Genomic DNA, 18,462 nt, shown 5'->3' with positions numbered 1-18,462 from the left:
ACCCTGTCTCTAAATAAAATACAAACTGGGGCTGGGGATGTGGTTCAGTGGTTGTGTGCCCCTGAGTTCAATCCCCCGTACCCCCATCCTCCCAAAAAAGAATATATCCTTTCGTTGTAACAATTTAGGGTCACTAAGGAGATGAAAAGCCAGATTTTAGAACTAAATCATACAAGAGCTAGAAGTATGGTTTTACACAAATATATGATTTAGATAAAAATTGTTAAAATCAGGTTGGGGATGTGGCTCAAGTGGTAGCGTGCTCGCCTGGCTTGCATGGGGCGCTGGGTTCATCCTCAGCACCACATAAAAATAAAAAAATAAATATGTCGTGTCCACTAAAAACTGAAAAACAAATATTAAAAATAATTATCTCTCTCAAAAAAATTGTTAAAATATCTCATGTATTAGAATTCATTAACTGTAATGACAAGGATTACAGTAGATTTTTGTTAGTAGTAAAATAAAGCTTTTGATTATAGAATTTGAGGGTCATTAACATTGTTTCAAAGAACATATTTTATTTCTTTACAGAGTTATTACTTTTTTGATTCATTTTGGAAATAATAATTATTCATTTTTCTGAGCCAGTTCACTGGTAATAAGCTTGTATCTTCTAGAAATAAAGCAGACTATCTTAAAACAATTAAAAAATAATTGGAAATTCCAACTATTTTAGGATGAATAGAAATTCTTAACAGGTCAGTCAATCTTAGGTTTATACAGAAAATAGATTAAAACAAACACAATGGTGCTATGACAACAACATTTTATTGAAGTAATTTACAGTTTTTACTATATATTAATTGATTTTACTATATATTAATTGATATTAATATGATGTGATACTGCAGGGATCTTAAAAACAAAGAAAATCGCCCTTCAAATAAAGGAGTCATGGATATTAAAACTTAACTTGATTAAGAAAATAGTAAGGGAATTGAAGACTTTGGAATTGCTTCATCTTATGTTAAAATAATATACTTTTCTTTATCATTACCAGAAGTTATTTATCAGAGGGACAGGAGATTGAAAGCACTGAGAAGCCATGAAAATTACCTGTAAGATACTAGTGCTACGTAAATGAACCCACCGATATTCTCGTTTGAATTAAATGCTGCTGCCTAATCTTTGAAAACATGAGTTCTTATTTTTTTTCTAAATACAATAACCAATGTAGAGGAATATTCTATCAAGAGTAAACAATGTTTATCACTCTCTTGAACATGTGAAAATTGTTCTTCAAATGGTTCCTCTGTGCTAAAATTCCTAACACTAAAATTCTTCAGAACATCCAACCCAAAGAATTTTCATCTTGTGCAGAGGCATGAGTGAGAAGGAACACTCACAAAAGAATTATTCATGAAATACCTACACTAATAATATGGATAATAGTTAATTTTTATTGAATACTTATAATGTTCTTTGAGAAACAGGTTTATTAAGGGAGACCCAGCATTCTTTAAAAGCTCTTTCCTATGTACCAAAACTTACAGTGAAAATTATAGTCATTGGATTTGAAAATTACAATACAGTGGGAATAATTGAATATGGTGGCACCAGTATCCAAATGGTGGCGCTCAACTATCAAAGGCAAGGTGAGTATGGTTCCAATAGTGGACACCAGAGACAAGGAAACTATCAGAATAGAACAAATATGCTGATAAAATGTATGTGGTAGAGAGCCTACTACATTCAGCTGGCACCTACACACACCCAGGCCTGTGCCCCTTCGTAAGCCCTTGCAAAGCCAGTTGGTCCACAGTACATAAAAAAATATCAATAGTGCTTCTATATACCAATAACATACCAAAAAAGAAATAAGAAACAGGAGGGAAACCAAATAAAGGAAACAATACAGTTTACAATAGTTACAAAAATAAATAGAATACCAGGGAATAAATGAAACCAAAGAGGTGAAATAACTCAATAGAGTGTTTTCACTTTATTAAAAAGTGAGTGTACTCTCTAAAACATGGATGAAAATAATTGAACAGGACAGCCAAAAATGAAAAGACATTCTTATTTTATGGATTGGAGGAATTTATATTCTTAAAATGTCCATGATACCCAAAGCAATCTAATTCAATGTAATCCTTATTAAAAAATACTAATTGCCTTCTTCAGAGAAATAGAAGAAAACAATACTAAAATTTTTATGGAACCACAATAGATCCCAAATAAAAACGCATCTGGAGCTGGAGGCATCACAGTACCTGACTTCAAAACATCTGCACAGTTTTAGTAACCAAGACATCATGGTCCTTCATGGACAAACTAATAGAAATGAATGAAGAACCCAGTAATAGATCCATGTATTTATAATAACTAAGATATCTGTCTATGTATTTATTGCCAACTGCTTTTTGATAAAGACACCAAAAAAATTCATTAGAGAAGATAGTCTATTCATCAAATGATTCTGGAACAACTGATAACCATTTGGAGAAGAATAAAACTATACCTCTATATCTTAGAATTTACCAAAATCAATTCAAAATTGTTTAATGACTTAAATGTTAGACCTCAAACTATAAAATTACTAGGAGAACATGTGTGCGAAATGCTTCAAGTTATTGGGATGGGTAAAGATGTTTTCTGATATGACCCCAAAATAACAGGAAAGAAAATACAAAGTTGACAATGATATATGATATATCCTATCAAAAAGTTTCTGCACTACAAAGGAAACAGCCAGCAGAGTTGAGACAACCTAGACCACAAGAATTAATATTTGCAAGCTAATAAACCAATAAGGGATTAATATCCAGGATATTAGAAACTCAACTCAACAGAAAAAAAAATTAATTTGATTTTAAAAATGTGTAAATGACCTCAATAGACATTTTTCAAAGGAAGATATACAAATTACTAGCAAGAATCTGAAAAAAATGTGCTCAAAATCACTGATCATTAGGAAATGCATATTAAAACCCAAATAGATATCATCTATGATTATTATTAAGAGAACAAAAAAATGCTGGTAAGGATTAGGACAAATGTTAAATGTTATGTAAATGTTAATTTCTTCAGGCATTATGAAAAAGATATACAGATTTCTCAAGAAAAGAAAAACCAACTAGACAGAATCACTGAAAAATTTAACAATCCCACTATTGGTTATATATCCAGAAGATAAGAAATCAGCATGTTGAAGTAATACCTGCACTCCCGTGTTTATTGAAGCAGTATTTACAATAGACAAGATATGGAATGAATGTGGGTGTCCACTGGTGAGTGAAAATATATATATATATATATATATATATATAAATAATACATGGCGAAATATGCTTCATCCATAAAAGGAATTAAATCATTTCACTTTGGCAACATAGATGAACTGAAGCACATTATGTTAAGTGAAATAAGTAAAGCAGAGAAAGACAAATATTCCAGGTTTACATATATATTTGGAAGCTAAAAATGTTGATCTTCTAGAAATAAAGAATTGAATACTGGTTACCAGAGGCTTAGAAGAAAGGGTGAGGAGAGAGAAAGGTTGGTTAACAGGTACAGGAAAACAGTCAAATCAGAGGAAAACCTTCTACTATTCTATAACCCAGTGGGGTAACTGTAGATGACAACAATTAATTACATATTTTAAAACAGGTAGATGAAAGAATTTTGAATGTTCAAAGAAGTGTTAAATGTTTGAAGTAATGAATGTGCCAGTTACCTTGATCATTACAAATTAGATACATGTATTTAAATATCATACTATATATCAAAATATGTAGAATTATGATGTATTAATTTAAAATTTAAAAATATAATTAAAATTGTTTATGACTGGTTTGTAGTACTAATGGCTATAAAATACAGTCCTGCTGTCAAAATTTTTAGAGTTTTGTCTTTAATCTGAGTCTAGTTTTGTAATCTTCCCATGATAAAATTGTGTTAATTTGACTTGCAATATTCACTGGAATAGCACAGATATATTTAAAAGAGGATATTCAAAGAGGTACCTCAGAATTAATGGAGTTGGGATTATATAAGTTATAGTCCATTTTGTGTTACAGAATTTTTATATTTGGGTTAAGATTAACAAGTAGCTAGGGGATCCAGTCAAAATTTTACTAAACTGCCATCTGTAGCTCCAGAGAGGAGAATATGAATTAGATTTAAATAAAGCAAAATACCCATAAGAAATCTGTACTATTGCCATCTGGAGATTTTTTTATGTGAAAAATGAAAATTTTATTTGATTGCATAATTCTAGACAATTATTTTGTGTAGCACTTAGGTTATTTCATCAAACATGTAATTTTTACATAAAACATATTTTCCCTATGAACTTCTCTCAACAAAAGAGGGAATTTCTGAACATACTGAACATACCACAGGGAATCTCAACATCAAGCATATCCACATGACACTAATTTAAAAAAATTAAATAAATTACAGAAAGATCAGTCAAGTAGAGGGAGGGGATCAGGAGGAAGCAGGGAGTGCTGGGAGCCGAATCCGGCAAATTATATTCCATACTTTTGTGATTATGTCACAATGTATCCTAATGTTATATAAAACTAAAAAGAATCAATACTTGTAAAAAATTATAATTTCACATATGTGTTTATCATACTTTTTCATTCAGTTGGCAATTTAATTAATCTTATTTACCATTCTAATTAATGTCATTTACCATTCTTGCTTATATTTCAAGTATAATGTTTGTGGAATTTTGCTGAGTTTTGTTATTATATATTTTTGTCATTTGTAATGGTTAATATTTTAATTTATTTCCTTAGTGCAAAAAAATTAAAATGTAAGTCACTATATTAGAAAGTAAGAAAGAATAAATGACTATATAGGAACTCCATATATTAGTATTTTTTTTACGATATATTGGTTTGTATTTATTTTCAACAGAAAGGTGGCTTTCTAAGAAAGAAATATAAATATCATGTACTTTTACATTCCTAATGATAATATAGAAAAAGTAACTCATAAGAATTATTAGGCCATATTAATATTAAAATTCAATTGAAGAACCACTGATCTCATGTATATTCTAATTTAAGTGTGTATAAATATTAAGTCATTATACTTATATTTGAGTACAAGTATATATTGAATGTACAAGAGGTAGAACAGTTAGCATAAGTGAATAAAGCAAGGAGGTGCAGGACAACAGGCAAAGGCTGAACTTGGGTACCTGTCATTAAGCATAAAATTGTGTGTGTGTGTTTATAGGAAATTGTTGCATAGCACCAGGATACAAGAGGTTGCTGGGAGAATAAGTCACATATTTAAGAGATCTTATATACAAGGTTTGGAATCCCAGAATCAGAGAATTTCAGACTTTTAGAGATGATGTTTTGCTTTTAAGAATGTTCCATCTATTGATTACTTAAAGCTTTTAGAAAGAGTAAATTAGTTCTCTTATAACATCAGCATCAAAGAAGAAATAAAAGCATAAATGTTATTTATTGGAATGACTTACTCATAAAACCCTTTTCAGAGCAGTATTTTTTTTTTTGCATTTACCAACATGGCTTTATAACAAGGATAAAAAGCCATTAAAAGTGTACAACTGTGGCTATGGACCATAAAAAGTATATAACTAAAAAAGTAGGATAATTATTTCAAAGTAGAAAATCATAACATAATCATATAATAATGTCATACATTTTATGCCCTTTTAAAACAATATATTGTTCTCCCCTCCTGACTGATCAAGTTTCCTGAACTCCTACATAAAAATGTATAGTACTGGGATAAAGATTTATAATCTACAGGAATGATTTGATCATGTTGATAGGAGAAATAAACATATTTTACAACTTAGAAATTTAGTTTTGGGGGCTACAATAAACATTTATTCAAATATGAGATACTACATAATAGCAATTATATTCTTAGAAATATAAATGCTGAAAATATTAGTGTTAAAAAGCATTTGTTAATAATAGTAAGATAAATCAATCCTAAAGCTGGTTTATAAAAATTATTGTGCAGGGGCTGGGGATATAACTCATTTTGTAGAGTACTTGCCTCGCATGCACAAGGCCCTGGGTTTGAGCCCCACCACCACCACCATATATATATATTTCTAAGAATATAATATAATTTTATTGTGCAAAATACCAAGAGATTATTGAAACATTTTGACACACTTGATAAAAAATAAATATATACTTAAAGAGTACGTAAAATACAAAGAAAAAAACCACAATGCTACATAGTAGAGAATCTAGAAACTATATACACACATCCACACAAATCACATTACAAATGAATAAAGACTTGGATTATTGAAAAAAATCTATAACTGACGTAAAGAACATAAGACTATATTTAAACTTAGATAATGGAAGAAGACAAAATATTAAATAGCTAAAACAATTATTAAATGCATACAATGGCAGTAGTTTACCCAAGGAAAAAAATTGAAGTCAATGGATAGAAAAACAGTCAAGTTTAAACACATAATTATGAATATCTATATGCCATATGCCATAGAGGAACTTGAAAAATAAGTAATAAACTGGAAATGTATTGTCAGTAGATTGGAAAAATCATGATGTGGATAATGGAAAGATATAGAACTTCTATTTTTTTACTTCTTTTATTTAAAAGGTACACTCCTTATCTTCAATTTTGTTTTCTGTGTGTACAGATAGATTGACTCTTAGAAACTTATCTCTTTTTTTTTCGTTTTAGTGCCTGCTGTTTAAAAAGTTAATCCTCAGATATAGAATTATATGTAACATTTTTTATCCTCATTTGCTAAAGAAAGACAATTTGATAGATAATAGTGGTGGGGGTGGTTACAAAGCAAAAAGAAATATACAATGTACATACAAAATGTCACAGATCTGCAGAAGTAAATAAGGTATTTCAATGTAAAATAATAATGATATAAAACACTTTATTATCTTAGTACGTTTTTAAATTCATAATATCTAGTTTTAGAATTCTGGACACTTCCATTCTCATACTCTGAGTATACAATGGGAGAAGCTATTTGGAGAATTATGTCAAATTTTGTCAAAGTTTAAGAGCTATATTTCTTTTCTTCCAGCTATTATACTTGTAAAAATGTGTCCAGTAGAAATATGTGTTGTGTACAGTGACAGAAAAAAAAGACCTCATATAAATTCATTTTGAAGAATGAAAGTGAACAATTAAGTGGCTATAAATACTAACTTCTGCCAATCAGTAGCTATGTGACCTTGGGGGAGATACTTAACATATGTTTGCATTTCAGTTTCCTTTTCTAAAGACCAATCTATTTTTCCCTGAAAAAAATCATATACTGGAATTTAAACCCCAAGGTAATTGTATTAGAAGACAGGGCCTTTGGGAGGTGTCACAGCAATCATCCCTTTTGCTCTTCTACCATATGAGCAGCAACCGAAGATTGTATTGGAAAAGGAAAGAGCTAGCCCTGACCAGATGCTGAATCCACTGGTATCTCCATCCTTGGACTTCTCATTCTCCAGAATTATAAGAAATAAATTTATGTTTATAAAATATCCAGTCTAAAGTATTTTGTTATAGCCATAGTAACAAAGATGAGGCTAATAATATCTGATATTATTTATATTAAGTATATGGAAAATTATTATTTGACACTTACTAGATCAGTGTCTTACAACAACTAAATGGCACTAAGCCAGCTTTAACTATGAATATTAGGACAATGTGGAGGGAATGATAGAGCCACAGGATGGCGAGAACTTTGGTTTGTGAAAGCTTATGCCATTGGTGCCCATGTGCTTTGGACCACACTGTTTTGTGAATCTCTTCATTATAACACTTTAATTTTATTCTAACCATTCTCTAAAAGTAAATAGAAATGTTATTCTCTGCTCATGTTTTATAGTTATATTTGTTTTTTTAAGGGATGAAACTTAAAAAAAAAACTTAATTCTAGTAATTTTTTCAGGAGGAAAATAGCACTTTGGATGTGAATTTTATAACCATATGTACATTTGAGATCTTTGATCTCTCTTTTCTAATAAGGCTGATTTATAGTTTTTATAACAACTATGTTTTTATAAAACAACAAAATGATAAAATATTATATGTATTGCCAAGTTACCAAACTTCACAGAATTTATGCAATTAAATTTTATATGAACCCTATAAAGTTTGTATATAGTGTGTCTATATTTACAAAGGAGGACACTGGGATTCAGTGATTATTTTTATTCTGATTAGAATTAAAATATTCTGGGAGTATATATTACAAATGGGATATAACTGGAGTCACTCTGAATTTAGGGCCCATTTTCTTTCATTGTGTGTTGACTCTCTTTTATATATGTAAAGACAGATGATAGGCAGAGTTTGATTGTTAGAAATAAATATAGGTTACCTTGTTTAAAGTCTTCTAAGAGCAATGAACCTAAGATGTTAGTTCCTGTAGGAGACACAAAAAACATTTGCTTTACCTTCATAAGAATTTAACACTAGTTGTTCTTAATAGACAAGATGTATTTTATGAGGATCTTTACCTATTTTCATTTTGAGACAATGTCTTTATTTTAGTTATTTAATAGATTTATTAGGAAACATGAAATTCTTACTTTGTGCTCAGTTTGGTTCTATATCTTAAGAATTCAGATCTTCATATTAGTTTTTTTCTGAATCTCAAGAGGCTGACCTCTGATTACTCAATAATACATTAGTCCTAACCTGATAGATACAATGTTACTTGTCTCTATTAATATTATTATGATTCTAAATGATCCAACTTTAGTATTTCATAATAAAAAACATTATAAGTTAACAACTGAATTGCTAAGAAGGAGAAAATGACATAAATAAACCAAAGCACTAAGCTACATTCACATCCCCTTTGAAAAATGTTACAGGGTCTTCCCAGACATGTCTCAAACTTGCAATGTTCCTGTCTCAAACTCCAGAGGAAGTATATTTTAAGCTTTAAAAATTATGCTGTTTTGGATCAACATCAGAAGTCTATACTTCTCATACTCATTTAAAAGCAAAAGAAGGTTTGTTTGCTTCCATGAGGATCATATTGCAAAGTTCATGAAATGCTTTCTGCTCTTGGTCATGGCAGTAGAATTAGATAAGAATGCCTAGGAACATAGTTCTGAGACCTCTCAGCCTTGCCTGTAATCCAATCATTGAACAGTATGCAAATGACCTAACAGGAATACAATCAAGGCTACAAGAGCAAGTAATTTCCATTTCAATTACTGCTTAATGAGATTGTGCTGTAATTTTAAGGTAGTACACCTCCAGGAAGGGCTTTTACTTCTTCTCTTTTTGCTTTATTCAGATTACTTCCTCCAATTACACTGAGCAACAAATTATTGCTTTATCTGATCAAAGATTTAAAGGCTGCTCTTTCACATGAATCCAGATATTCCATTCTTTGTAAAAGTCATCCAAAGCTAACTTTTCAAAGTATTCTTATCAACTGATTAACAATGAAGTATGCAGGAAAAGTAGAATGTGCTTTCTTTCAGGAGACATTTGAGTTTTATCAAAGGAATGGGGCTATTAGCCAAAGGATTTAAAAAATGTTTTTAAAATAATTCCCCCCCCCTTGCTTTATGAGTGTCATTTGAAAGGTTCTAACATAAGAACCGAAAAACCATGACTATAATGATATTGATTTTCTCTACATTTACCAGAGTGATAACCTAGATTCTATAAGATTGCTTGCTCTATATCCTATCACCTAGTCTATCAACTTTTAAATAAGATTAAAATAACTTCTAGAGAAAGCTACTTCTTAGGCATTGAAATTCACTGTGTAGAAAAGGTGTTTCCAGGTTGCTATAGTCAGGGACAGTACTGGGCACAATTTTGAAAATCACTGAACATTTGAAATGAAAGGACACTTTTGAGATCATTATCCTCCCACTATATTACCCCTCATTCTGCAAATGAGTTACAGAGAAGTTGAAATTATCCATGCAGAAGTTAACAGAAAGCTATTGATGAAGTTGCATCTCACATCCCCTGGCTGGGTTAATTGTTTGGGTACCCCTTGTCTTTGAGATCTCCACATTCTCCACATTCTTTTCTTCCTTCCCTGGTAATATCATTACATTAATATTAACAGTTACTACATATTTATTATTTACATGAATATACTTGGTATGAATTGTGATTAGTGTTCTATCCATCTTTAATTCTAATAACAGCCTATGAATACACTTAGTAACCTGTTTTCACAGATGAAGTAAAGTTTAAATGATTTTCCTAAAGTTACACAGGAAGCAGTGGTGTCAGGAAAATGAACATTTTCAAAATAAACAGGTCTCTCTGACCCTGGGCTTGATTTGTAAGCATGACAGAAAAATATCCAGGAATATTTTGTGCTTAGGCTGCTCTTTCAAATGGATCCAGATATTCCATTCTTTGTAAAAGTCATCCAAAGCTAACTTTTCAAAGTATTCTTATCAACTGATTAACAATGAAGTATGCAGGAAAAGTAGAATGTGCTTTCTTTCAGGATACATTTGACTTTTATCAAAGGAATGGGGATATTAGCCAAATGAATGAATGAATGAATGAATGAATGAAATTTTAGAATTGAAAATTCACTCCTCAATGAATGGCTGTTAAGAAAGAGATTTAAAGTAATGAGCACTGTATTGTGTCCTCCATTTAATGTCCTTTATAGAGTATGATGAAAAGCGATCAGGCTTTGGAGGTACAGTTTATTTCATAGCTGCAAACTCATTTAATGTAAGAGTAATCTTTTACTAAATCAGTCACTATTGATTTGCAAAGAGCTAAGCAATCCCTGTAGTCTAATGCTGCTTAGATTTTTTCTGGGAAATTCATTTACCTCTAATTAAGGTTATTCAGTGATATGGTGGGAATAGAATGGACAGTAGTTCAGAAACAGCTCTCCCATCTCTATCCACACTTCATTAAGATAAATTCTTCCTTAATATAACACATATATTTCATTTTTCACACACACAGAAAATGTTTCTTTAAGAAAGGATACCGTGCCAGGAATGGTGGCACACACCTGTAATCCTGTAATCCCAGCAGCTCTGGAGGCTGAGGCAGGATGGATTGCAAATTCAAAGCCATCCTCAGCAATTTAGCAAGGCCCTAAGTAACTTGGTGACACCCTGTAAGGGTTTTAGCTGTGGAAATATACAAGACATCCAATTTCCTCTGATGGGAAAACTCCCAGGGAATAGTAGGTGTTTTGTTTTCCACAGCTCTGAAACATTCTGTAGTTTCTCCCAGGAATAGTAAGATAACTAATATGTGCTCAATGCCTAGGAAAATTTCTCTGCAATGGTGCAAGATGCCTAGCTGCTGTGGTGATGCCCTCTGTAAGGAGCCTCTGTGCTAGAGTCTTATCAGCCTCTACCTTAATCTCAGACACTTAGCTCCTGGGAATTAAGGAACTATCTTATTAGATAACTACAATGCTTCATCAAGCTCTGCTGCTCCTAAACCTGCCCACAAAACAGTAACTTTAATCAACAGACTTTCTTGAAAGCTACACAAAGCTCCTAATATTGAACATGGCAACTTAGTATGTAACTGAGGAAAAAGCTGCATAATGTTGCTAACTCTATAACCTGCCTAGTGATACAATGAAAAATATGCACTAAGGATGCCAGTGATCTAATGTAACCTATTGATAAAAATAAGGCTGGCAGCTTGAAGAGCATCCATTATTCTGCCTCTGCACCTTGCTTGTGTCTCCTTTTGCTCTCTTTATAAGACCCTGTCTCAAAATAAAATAAAAAAGGTCTGGGGATGTGACTCAGTGGTTAAGCACCCTTGAGTTCACTCCCCAGTACCAAAAAACAAAACAAAACAAACAACAACAACAACAAAAAGTGTTCCTTTTACTCCACATCATCTCCCAGCATTTATTATTGTTTGTATTCTTGGTGACTACAATTCTAAACTGGAATGAGATGAAATCTGAGTGTGGTTTTGATTTGCATTTCCCTAGGTGCTAATGATGTTGAACATTTTTTTTTTCATCCATTTATTTTTTTCAGGAAAAAGCCTTATTATTTCTTCTTTTGAGAAGTATCTGTTTCGTTCATTTGCCCATTTACTGAATGTGTTATTTGTTCTTTAGGTGTTAAGCTTTTGAGTTCTTTGGTTAAAGATAACTTGAAATTCTTTGATTTTTATACAAATTTTTCACTTAACAAGAAAACAAATTACCTTAGTGATTTTGTAGAATTTATAATATGCAATATTATACAAAATCCATCTCTCAGCAAAACTGTTCAAACTGCTCAGGGTTATTAGTTTAGTAACAAGGCTATTAATTATACAATACATCTTGTGGGATACTCTGACCTGTGATACTATTTAAAGTGGGTTTAATTCAGTACATACTTTCATAAATTCCCTAATATAAACATATACTTTTTCTTTTTAGCAACAGCATAATTTTTCTTTCCTACCTAAGAACAAAGCTCTCAAATAAAAATACTTAATATCTATTCATAATTTTCACTTACATAGCCATTTTTTAAAAATTTCTACTTAAAACATATTAGGGCATGTTAATCCTTATGTATTTATTTTAAAACAGTAACTTTCTTTTCTTTGTAAGAATTTTGATATTTCTAATTCTAAATATTGTATTCAAATTAATAATTTAGATATTTTACCAAATATGTCAATAGCACAATTTATATTATATCCACAAAATCTAAACACTCTAAGTTATTATTGAGTAGTTTTATTTTTAATGGAAATAGTATTTTATTTTAAAATTCCATCTATACTAAACATATACAGGCTTCATTTATATTGTGTTAGAACTTATAAATAATCTAGAGATGATTTAAAATATTTGAGAAGATATGCATTTGTTAAATGCAAAAATGGCACAGTTTTATACAAGGGATTTGAACATCCTCAGATTATGGGATCCACATGGTTCCTGAAACCAATCCCCTACAGACCTCAAAGGATAACAATATCAATTGAGCCCCCTAGTAATGTACTAACAATATCACTACAGCTTAGTATCAAAGTTTGATATTTTTCTAAAGCTTCATGAAATGTAAATTACAAATTTTTATTGTAAGGCATCGAATTCACTATTAGGAAGGTTTTTTTTTTTTTTTTCAGAAAAGTTTGCATAAAACACTAGCTTTATTGTTTCTATATTTTGGTTATGCTTTCATGAATTATATAAAATCCTAAGAGAGTATATAACATTTTTGTTATTTTCTTGTACAATTGTGTATTCCTACATGTATTTTTCTCTACTTCATCATTTATGCAAAACAGTTTTTCTGATATTCATCCATGCTGATAAAGGCAACTGTAGGATTCCATTGTATCATAGTGCACTACCATTCAATTATCAGTATATACTAGGGCTATCTTGACTTTCTTTTGCTGTAAAAAATAATAATAATATGTAAAAATCGTTTTATATTCTTCTTCTACCTCTGTTCTGGTGAACATGTGCAAAATTTCATTTATTACATAACTCAAAATATAATTGATGGCTCCAGAGTGTAGATACATATCAAGCAAACACAAAGGCAAATTGTCTTCTGAAGAGCTTCTATCAATTTTGATTAATGCCAATATTGCATACAAATTTCTTAAATATTATATTCTTCAAATCTTTTTGTACTGTCAGATGTCTTTGGGTATCTTACTTTTTACTAGACTAATAGGTTTTAAAATGCATCTCATTGTAGTTGTCTATTTCCCTCATTACTCTGAGGTAGAGCAGACTCAATGTTTATGCTGTATTTGTTTCTTCTAGTAAGTCCCTCTTCATATCTTTTGACCACTTTTATATGGTTTTAACATTCTAATTTATTTTTAGGATTTATATATTCTGGGTATTATTCTTTTGTGAGAGGCAAATTCTTCTATTTCTAATGCATGATATGATTTTATAAAGGATTGATGCTGACTTTTATTGAGTATATATTTTTTTTTTACTTATTGAGATGATTACCTTTTTTTCTTTTAATCTGTTATTCCATCTGTATTAGTCAGGATTCTCCAGATAATAGAAGTGAGACAGAAGAAGAGGAGAAAGGGGCAGTGGGTGGGGGGAAGGTGTGGAGGTAGACAGACATTGGCTTTAAGGCACTGGTTGATACAGTAGTGGATCCTGGCAAGCCCAAATTCAGCAGGCTGAAGATCCAGGGAAAGATTGATGTTGCAGCTCAAGTACAAGTGCTGTTCAGAATTTGGTCTTCCTTAGGTAGTCTCATTTTCCTTATAAGGAACTAAACAGATTGAAAATGATTTTATTTCCACTTAATTATCTCTTGGAAGTGGGTAATGGGCACAGACTCAAAAATATTGAGGAGCAAGAATAATAAAGGCATAGATTGTGTTTAACATTAAAAAAACTTAGAAATATGCATTTAATTTTCCTGGAGAAGACTCGAAGGAAGTAAGGAACATGGTACAGAAGAGATTATACACATTATTTTCATAGTAAACTTATAAATGTGTAGCACACCATCCTTTGCTTCACAGACTAGATAAGGAGAAAAATGTTCATGAAAATATTTTGCACAGTACAACATGTAATCCTCAGCATGAACAGGATAAGTGATAAATACCACATTTTATGAGTCTTTTGTTTTTAATTCACTAGATGACATGAGTAACATATCCATCCATGTAGCGCTATAAAGGTTGTCCATCAATCCACATTCTGCAGGAAGTTATCTATTTCCAAAAGCATAGATATCATAACTAAACATAGAAACTTTTGGCTTCTCTAACTTACTATGTCTTTGGGTATCTTACTTTTTACTACTATTTCTTTAAACATAATATCAACTACAATCCATAGCTTTCTTTATGTACTGCACCATAATTGTAATAACTTCTTCAAAATCCTTATTTGCTAATTTTAACATGTAGTTATCTCAAAATCAATATCACTTTCCTTCTACTTACAATATCAACCATAATATATGATATATAAACATGTTCCTTCTGTGCTTCTATTTGCCTGAGAGAATAGATTTCATGCCTGTGCTAAGATCATATTTAGAATGCTTTTATGCTCTTCATTTCTCCCTCAAATTGCCTTTGAACCTTTTTCAGACATATATGTATGCATATATATGTATATATGCATATATATTTTTTTCAGCATATTTACATAAATTTCCCGTTTATAATTAATTCCTTCTTAGGTTTCTCCATTGGTGCAGATATACTGTTTCATATTCAGAATTTACATAGATACAGCTCGAAAGACAATGTAGACAGTTTCACAGAGCAAGTGAACATGATAATGACAAGATTTGTATACAATTTATGATTTTATTATATCATATAATAAAATAATAATGACATATTTCACTATATACTTAGCTGTGTTCATGTTCTTTTAATAGTTTTGTCATATTTCATCAATTAAAAGAGTTTGCCCTCTTCTGGGGAGACAATAAAATGTATAAAATTTTCTCATTTCTGTGTTTGATTTGGGTGCTTCACCTTTGCCTTTATCTAAAGAATTATTGACATTAGCCAGGCATGTTGCTGCATGCTTGTAATCCAGTGACTTCAGAGGTAGAGGCAGGAGAATTGTAAGTTCAAAGTCAGCGTTAGCAACTTAGGAGGCCCTAAGCAACTTAGTAAGACCCTGTGTCAAGACAGAAAATAACAAGGACTGGGGATGTGGCCTAGTGATTAAGTCCCCTGTGATCAATCCCCAGTACAAAAGAATATATATATACATAGATACAGAAGAATATATATATATATATATATATATATATATATATATATATTCTTTTGTACTTGGGATATATATATATATATATACTCACACACACTCACACACACACACTCACACATACACACACCCATATATGTATAATCTCCACACACATACCCAGAAATCAAAATCAATGATCTAAGCAGTAAACACTAGAAAATATAACATTTTTAATTTTTTTTTTTAAATGAAAAATTATAATTTTTATTCTATGCGATATAAAATAATATGCATAGATTTGAGACATAATTTCTTAGTTTTTACTTTAGGTAAAAGAAACACAATGAAAAAAAGGTTTATAAATCTCTCAGTCCCTTTATAAAAATTTACTGTTGAAACCAACTGTTACTTACATGTACAACCACCAACTCTGAATAAAATATGAATTATAGCTAGGAATTGGAATTTACCTAGAAGAGCTCTAGCTGCTTTTTAAAAAATGCATAATTACATCATAGAACACTGTGTCATCTATAATATGTCCCAAATTTGAAAAGAAACTCCTGCTTCCATATAAGGAAACAATACTTTTTCCATAATTGTCTTCCAGTATTAAAAAACTTCATAGACTGATTTACCTTTATTAAAGGTAAAATGATGCACTGCTACATTTGTATGGATTATCTTGATTCTCAGTAGTTCTTAAACACAAAATAAAATTTTGCGTGAACTTTCATCTGTTTAGGTTTTCAAAATACTAATACAAAATGTATTCAACTAGCAGAAGTCCAAGGGCTAAAGAAAAAGGAACAGAATATAAAATGTTCACCAACTTTATCCTTTCTAGTTTTACACAGCTTCAGGTTATTGAGACCTAATTGGTTGGTTGTGCCTAATCACCACGAACATAGCCCCATCTTTTATCTTAATACTCCCCAATGCCATCTTTTGTTTGGTTCTTCATTTTGCGACGTATAAGATCACTTCGTCCAACTTCAATCATTTGTTCTTCCCAAGATTTCATTTCGTTATCATAACGAATTTTATCATCTTTAGCAAGTTGAATATATACTTGCTTTTGAGAACTAGGCAGGTTTTTCCAAGTTTCATTTACATATTTCAGCTTTGCCTGTGATGAACCATCCTTAACTTCTTGGAAGCTTTCAGATATAAAAATGTTATAAGCTGAGCGAGGTCTTTTTGGTTTTCCAAGCATTGTTAACTCTCTTTTTTTTTATTAAAGCTTTCTTTTTTAAACGTTTTTGCAGCGAGTTGTCATTGTTGAGGCCGTTAGATTTTTCTGAGGAGGGTCCTCCGGGATTTGGGCCCGGCCACTGCCTTGTCGGCCATCACCGCCGCCATGGCGCTGCTCCGGGGAGTGTGGGGCGTGCTGAGGGACCTGGGAAAGTCTGGAATGGAGTTGTGCTCCGGCTGTGGAAATCGTCTGCGCTCACCCTTCAGTTTCGTGTATTTTCCGAAGTGGTTTTCATCCACCTTGGGTAGTTATCCTAAGAAACCTATGAGTTCATACCTTCGATTTTCTAAAGAACAGCTACCCATATTTAAAGCTCAGAACCCAGATATGAAAATATCAGAACTAATTAGAAGAATTGCTGAGCTTTGGAGGGAACTTCCTGAATCACAGAAAAAAATGTATGAAGATGCTTATAAGGCAGACTGGCAAGCATACAAAGAAGAGATAAACAGAATTCAGGAACAGCTAACTCCAAGTCAAATGATATCATTTTTAATTTTTATAAGCTGTTTAAAGGGGTCTTTTCCTTATAGCTTTTAAAGATGATAAAGTAGAATTACAAAAAATATATTAAATTAAATAGTAGTCTTGACTAAAAACAAAACAAGAAGAAAAAACATCCCAAATTCACAAACAATCTCATTGGAAATACCACTATTTAGATACTTGTAATCAAAATGAATAACTGTTTTCTAAGTTTTGTGAAAGTATTCCTGCCATTTACCATAAGATCTGACACTTTCAGACACATGCTAGCATTAACTATCACTTTCTAGAAGATGATAAGAAAAATTGAATTTTATTTCAACTACTTAGCAATTGAGAAAGGCAAAAAAATGCTGTAAATTAAAGCTTAACTATATTCATATAAATGTTTGGGAAGGTACCAAAGCATTTTCCAGAACCATACCTGTGTTCCCCACATACTTTTATGAAATGCTAATTTAAAAATATTTGAAAATGATCTTTTGGAAACAGTTAACATTCTCTGTACATAAACGTCTTAAAATGTCTTCTGCTCTGACTGAGATAATGAGATAAGCATAGCTGGAATCCTAATATGATTGTGCTTTTATGCTCTCATTTTCGTTCACAGTTCATAAATTGCTATATTATCTGTCAATGCTCTGACTCCACTTGAGAAAGAAATAAGGAGATGCTTTTAGGTGAAAAAGCAGATATACATCTTTGGTTCTTTAAACATATAATATTTGATACACCTAATAGCATTATAATATAACAATGTTGTCTTCTCTCTATAAAAATGACACCACTGAAATATGCTTGGTAGAGTGGTGACTATGAATTGCTTTCCCGGAGCAATAGGATGTCTGTCATTACTCACCTATGCTCTTTGCTCAGCCCTCTCGTACAAGCACGATACACTGGCTATATTTTTGTTTTATTGTAGGTGTTCCACTTATGATTTACGTAGACCTATAAAGATGATATCTTAGAACAGCAGTGAGTTACAAAATATACTGTAGCTATGGAATTCTGTTTTCAAATAAAATCTTTCTTGAAGGCACAACATGTGAATCTTATGAAAGTTGGACCACAATTC

The 18,462-nt window shown here is 31.4% G+C and overlaps 1 protein-coding gene across 1 annotated transcript; it reads left to right on the top strand.

Annotated features, from left to right (window-relative positions):
* The first annotated feature begins 16,910 nt into the window (after positions 1-16,910).
* On the top strand, positions 16,911-17,438 carry LOC124107041 (transcription factor A, mitochondrial-like). The gene has a single exon (XM_046464994.2). The coding sequence runs from the start codon at positions 17,004-17,006 to the stop codon at positions 17,436-17,438; it is 435 nt and encodes a 144-aa protein (XP_046320950.1). The 5' UTR covers positions 16,911-17,003.
* The last annotated feature ends 1,024 nt before the right edge of the window (positions 17,439-18,462 follow it).

The sequence above is a fragment of the Marmota monax genome, unplaced genomic scaffold (genome assembly GCF_021218885.2).
Source record: "Marmota monax isolate L192 unplaced genomic scaffold, Marmota_monax_Labrador192_F-V1.1 WCK01_AAM20220418_F8-fsc00003, whole genome shotgun sequence".
Lineage (NCBI taxonomy): Eukaryota > Metazoa > Chordata > Mammalia > Rodentia > Sciuridae > Marmota > Marmota monax.
Note: the sequence above shows the minus strand (reverse complement) of the source record. Positions and strands in the feature narration are given on the sequence as shown.

Bases quoted from the DNA above. Each gene is read 5' to 3' on its own strand.
- LOC124107041 (XM_046464994.2), top strand. From the start codon at position 17,004: ATGGCGCTGCTCCGGGGAGTGTGGGGCGTGCTGAGGGACCTGGGAAAG.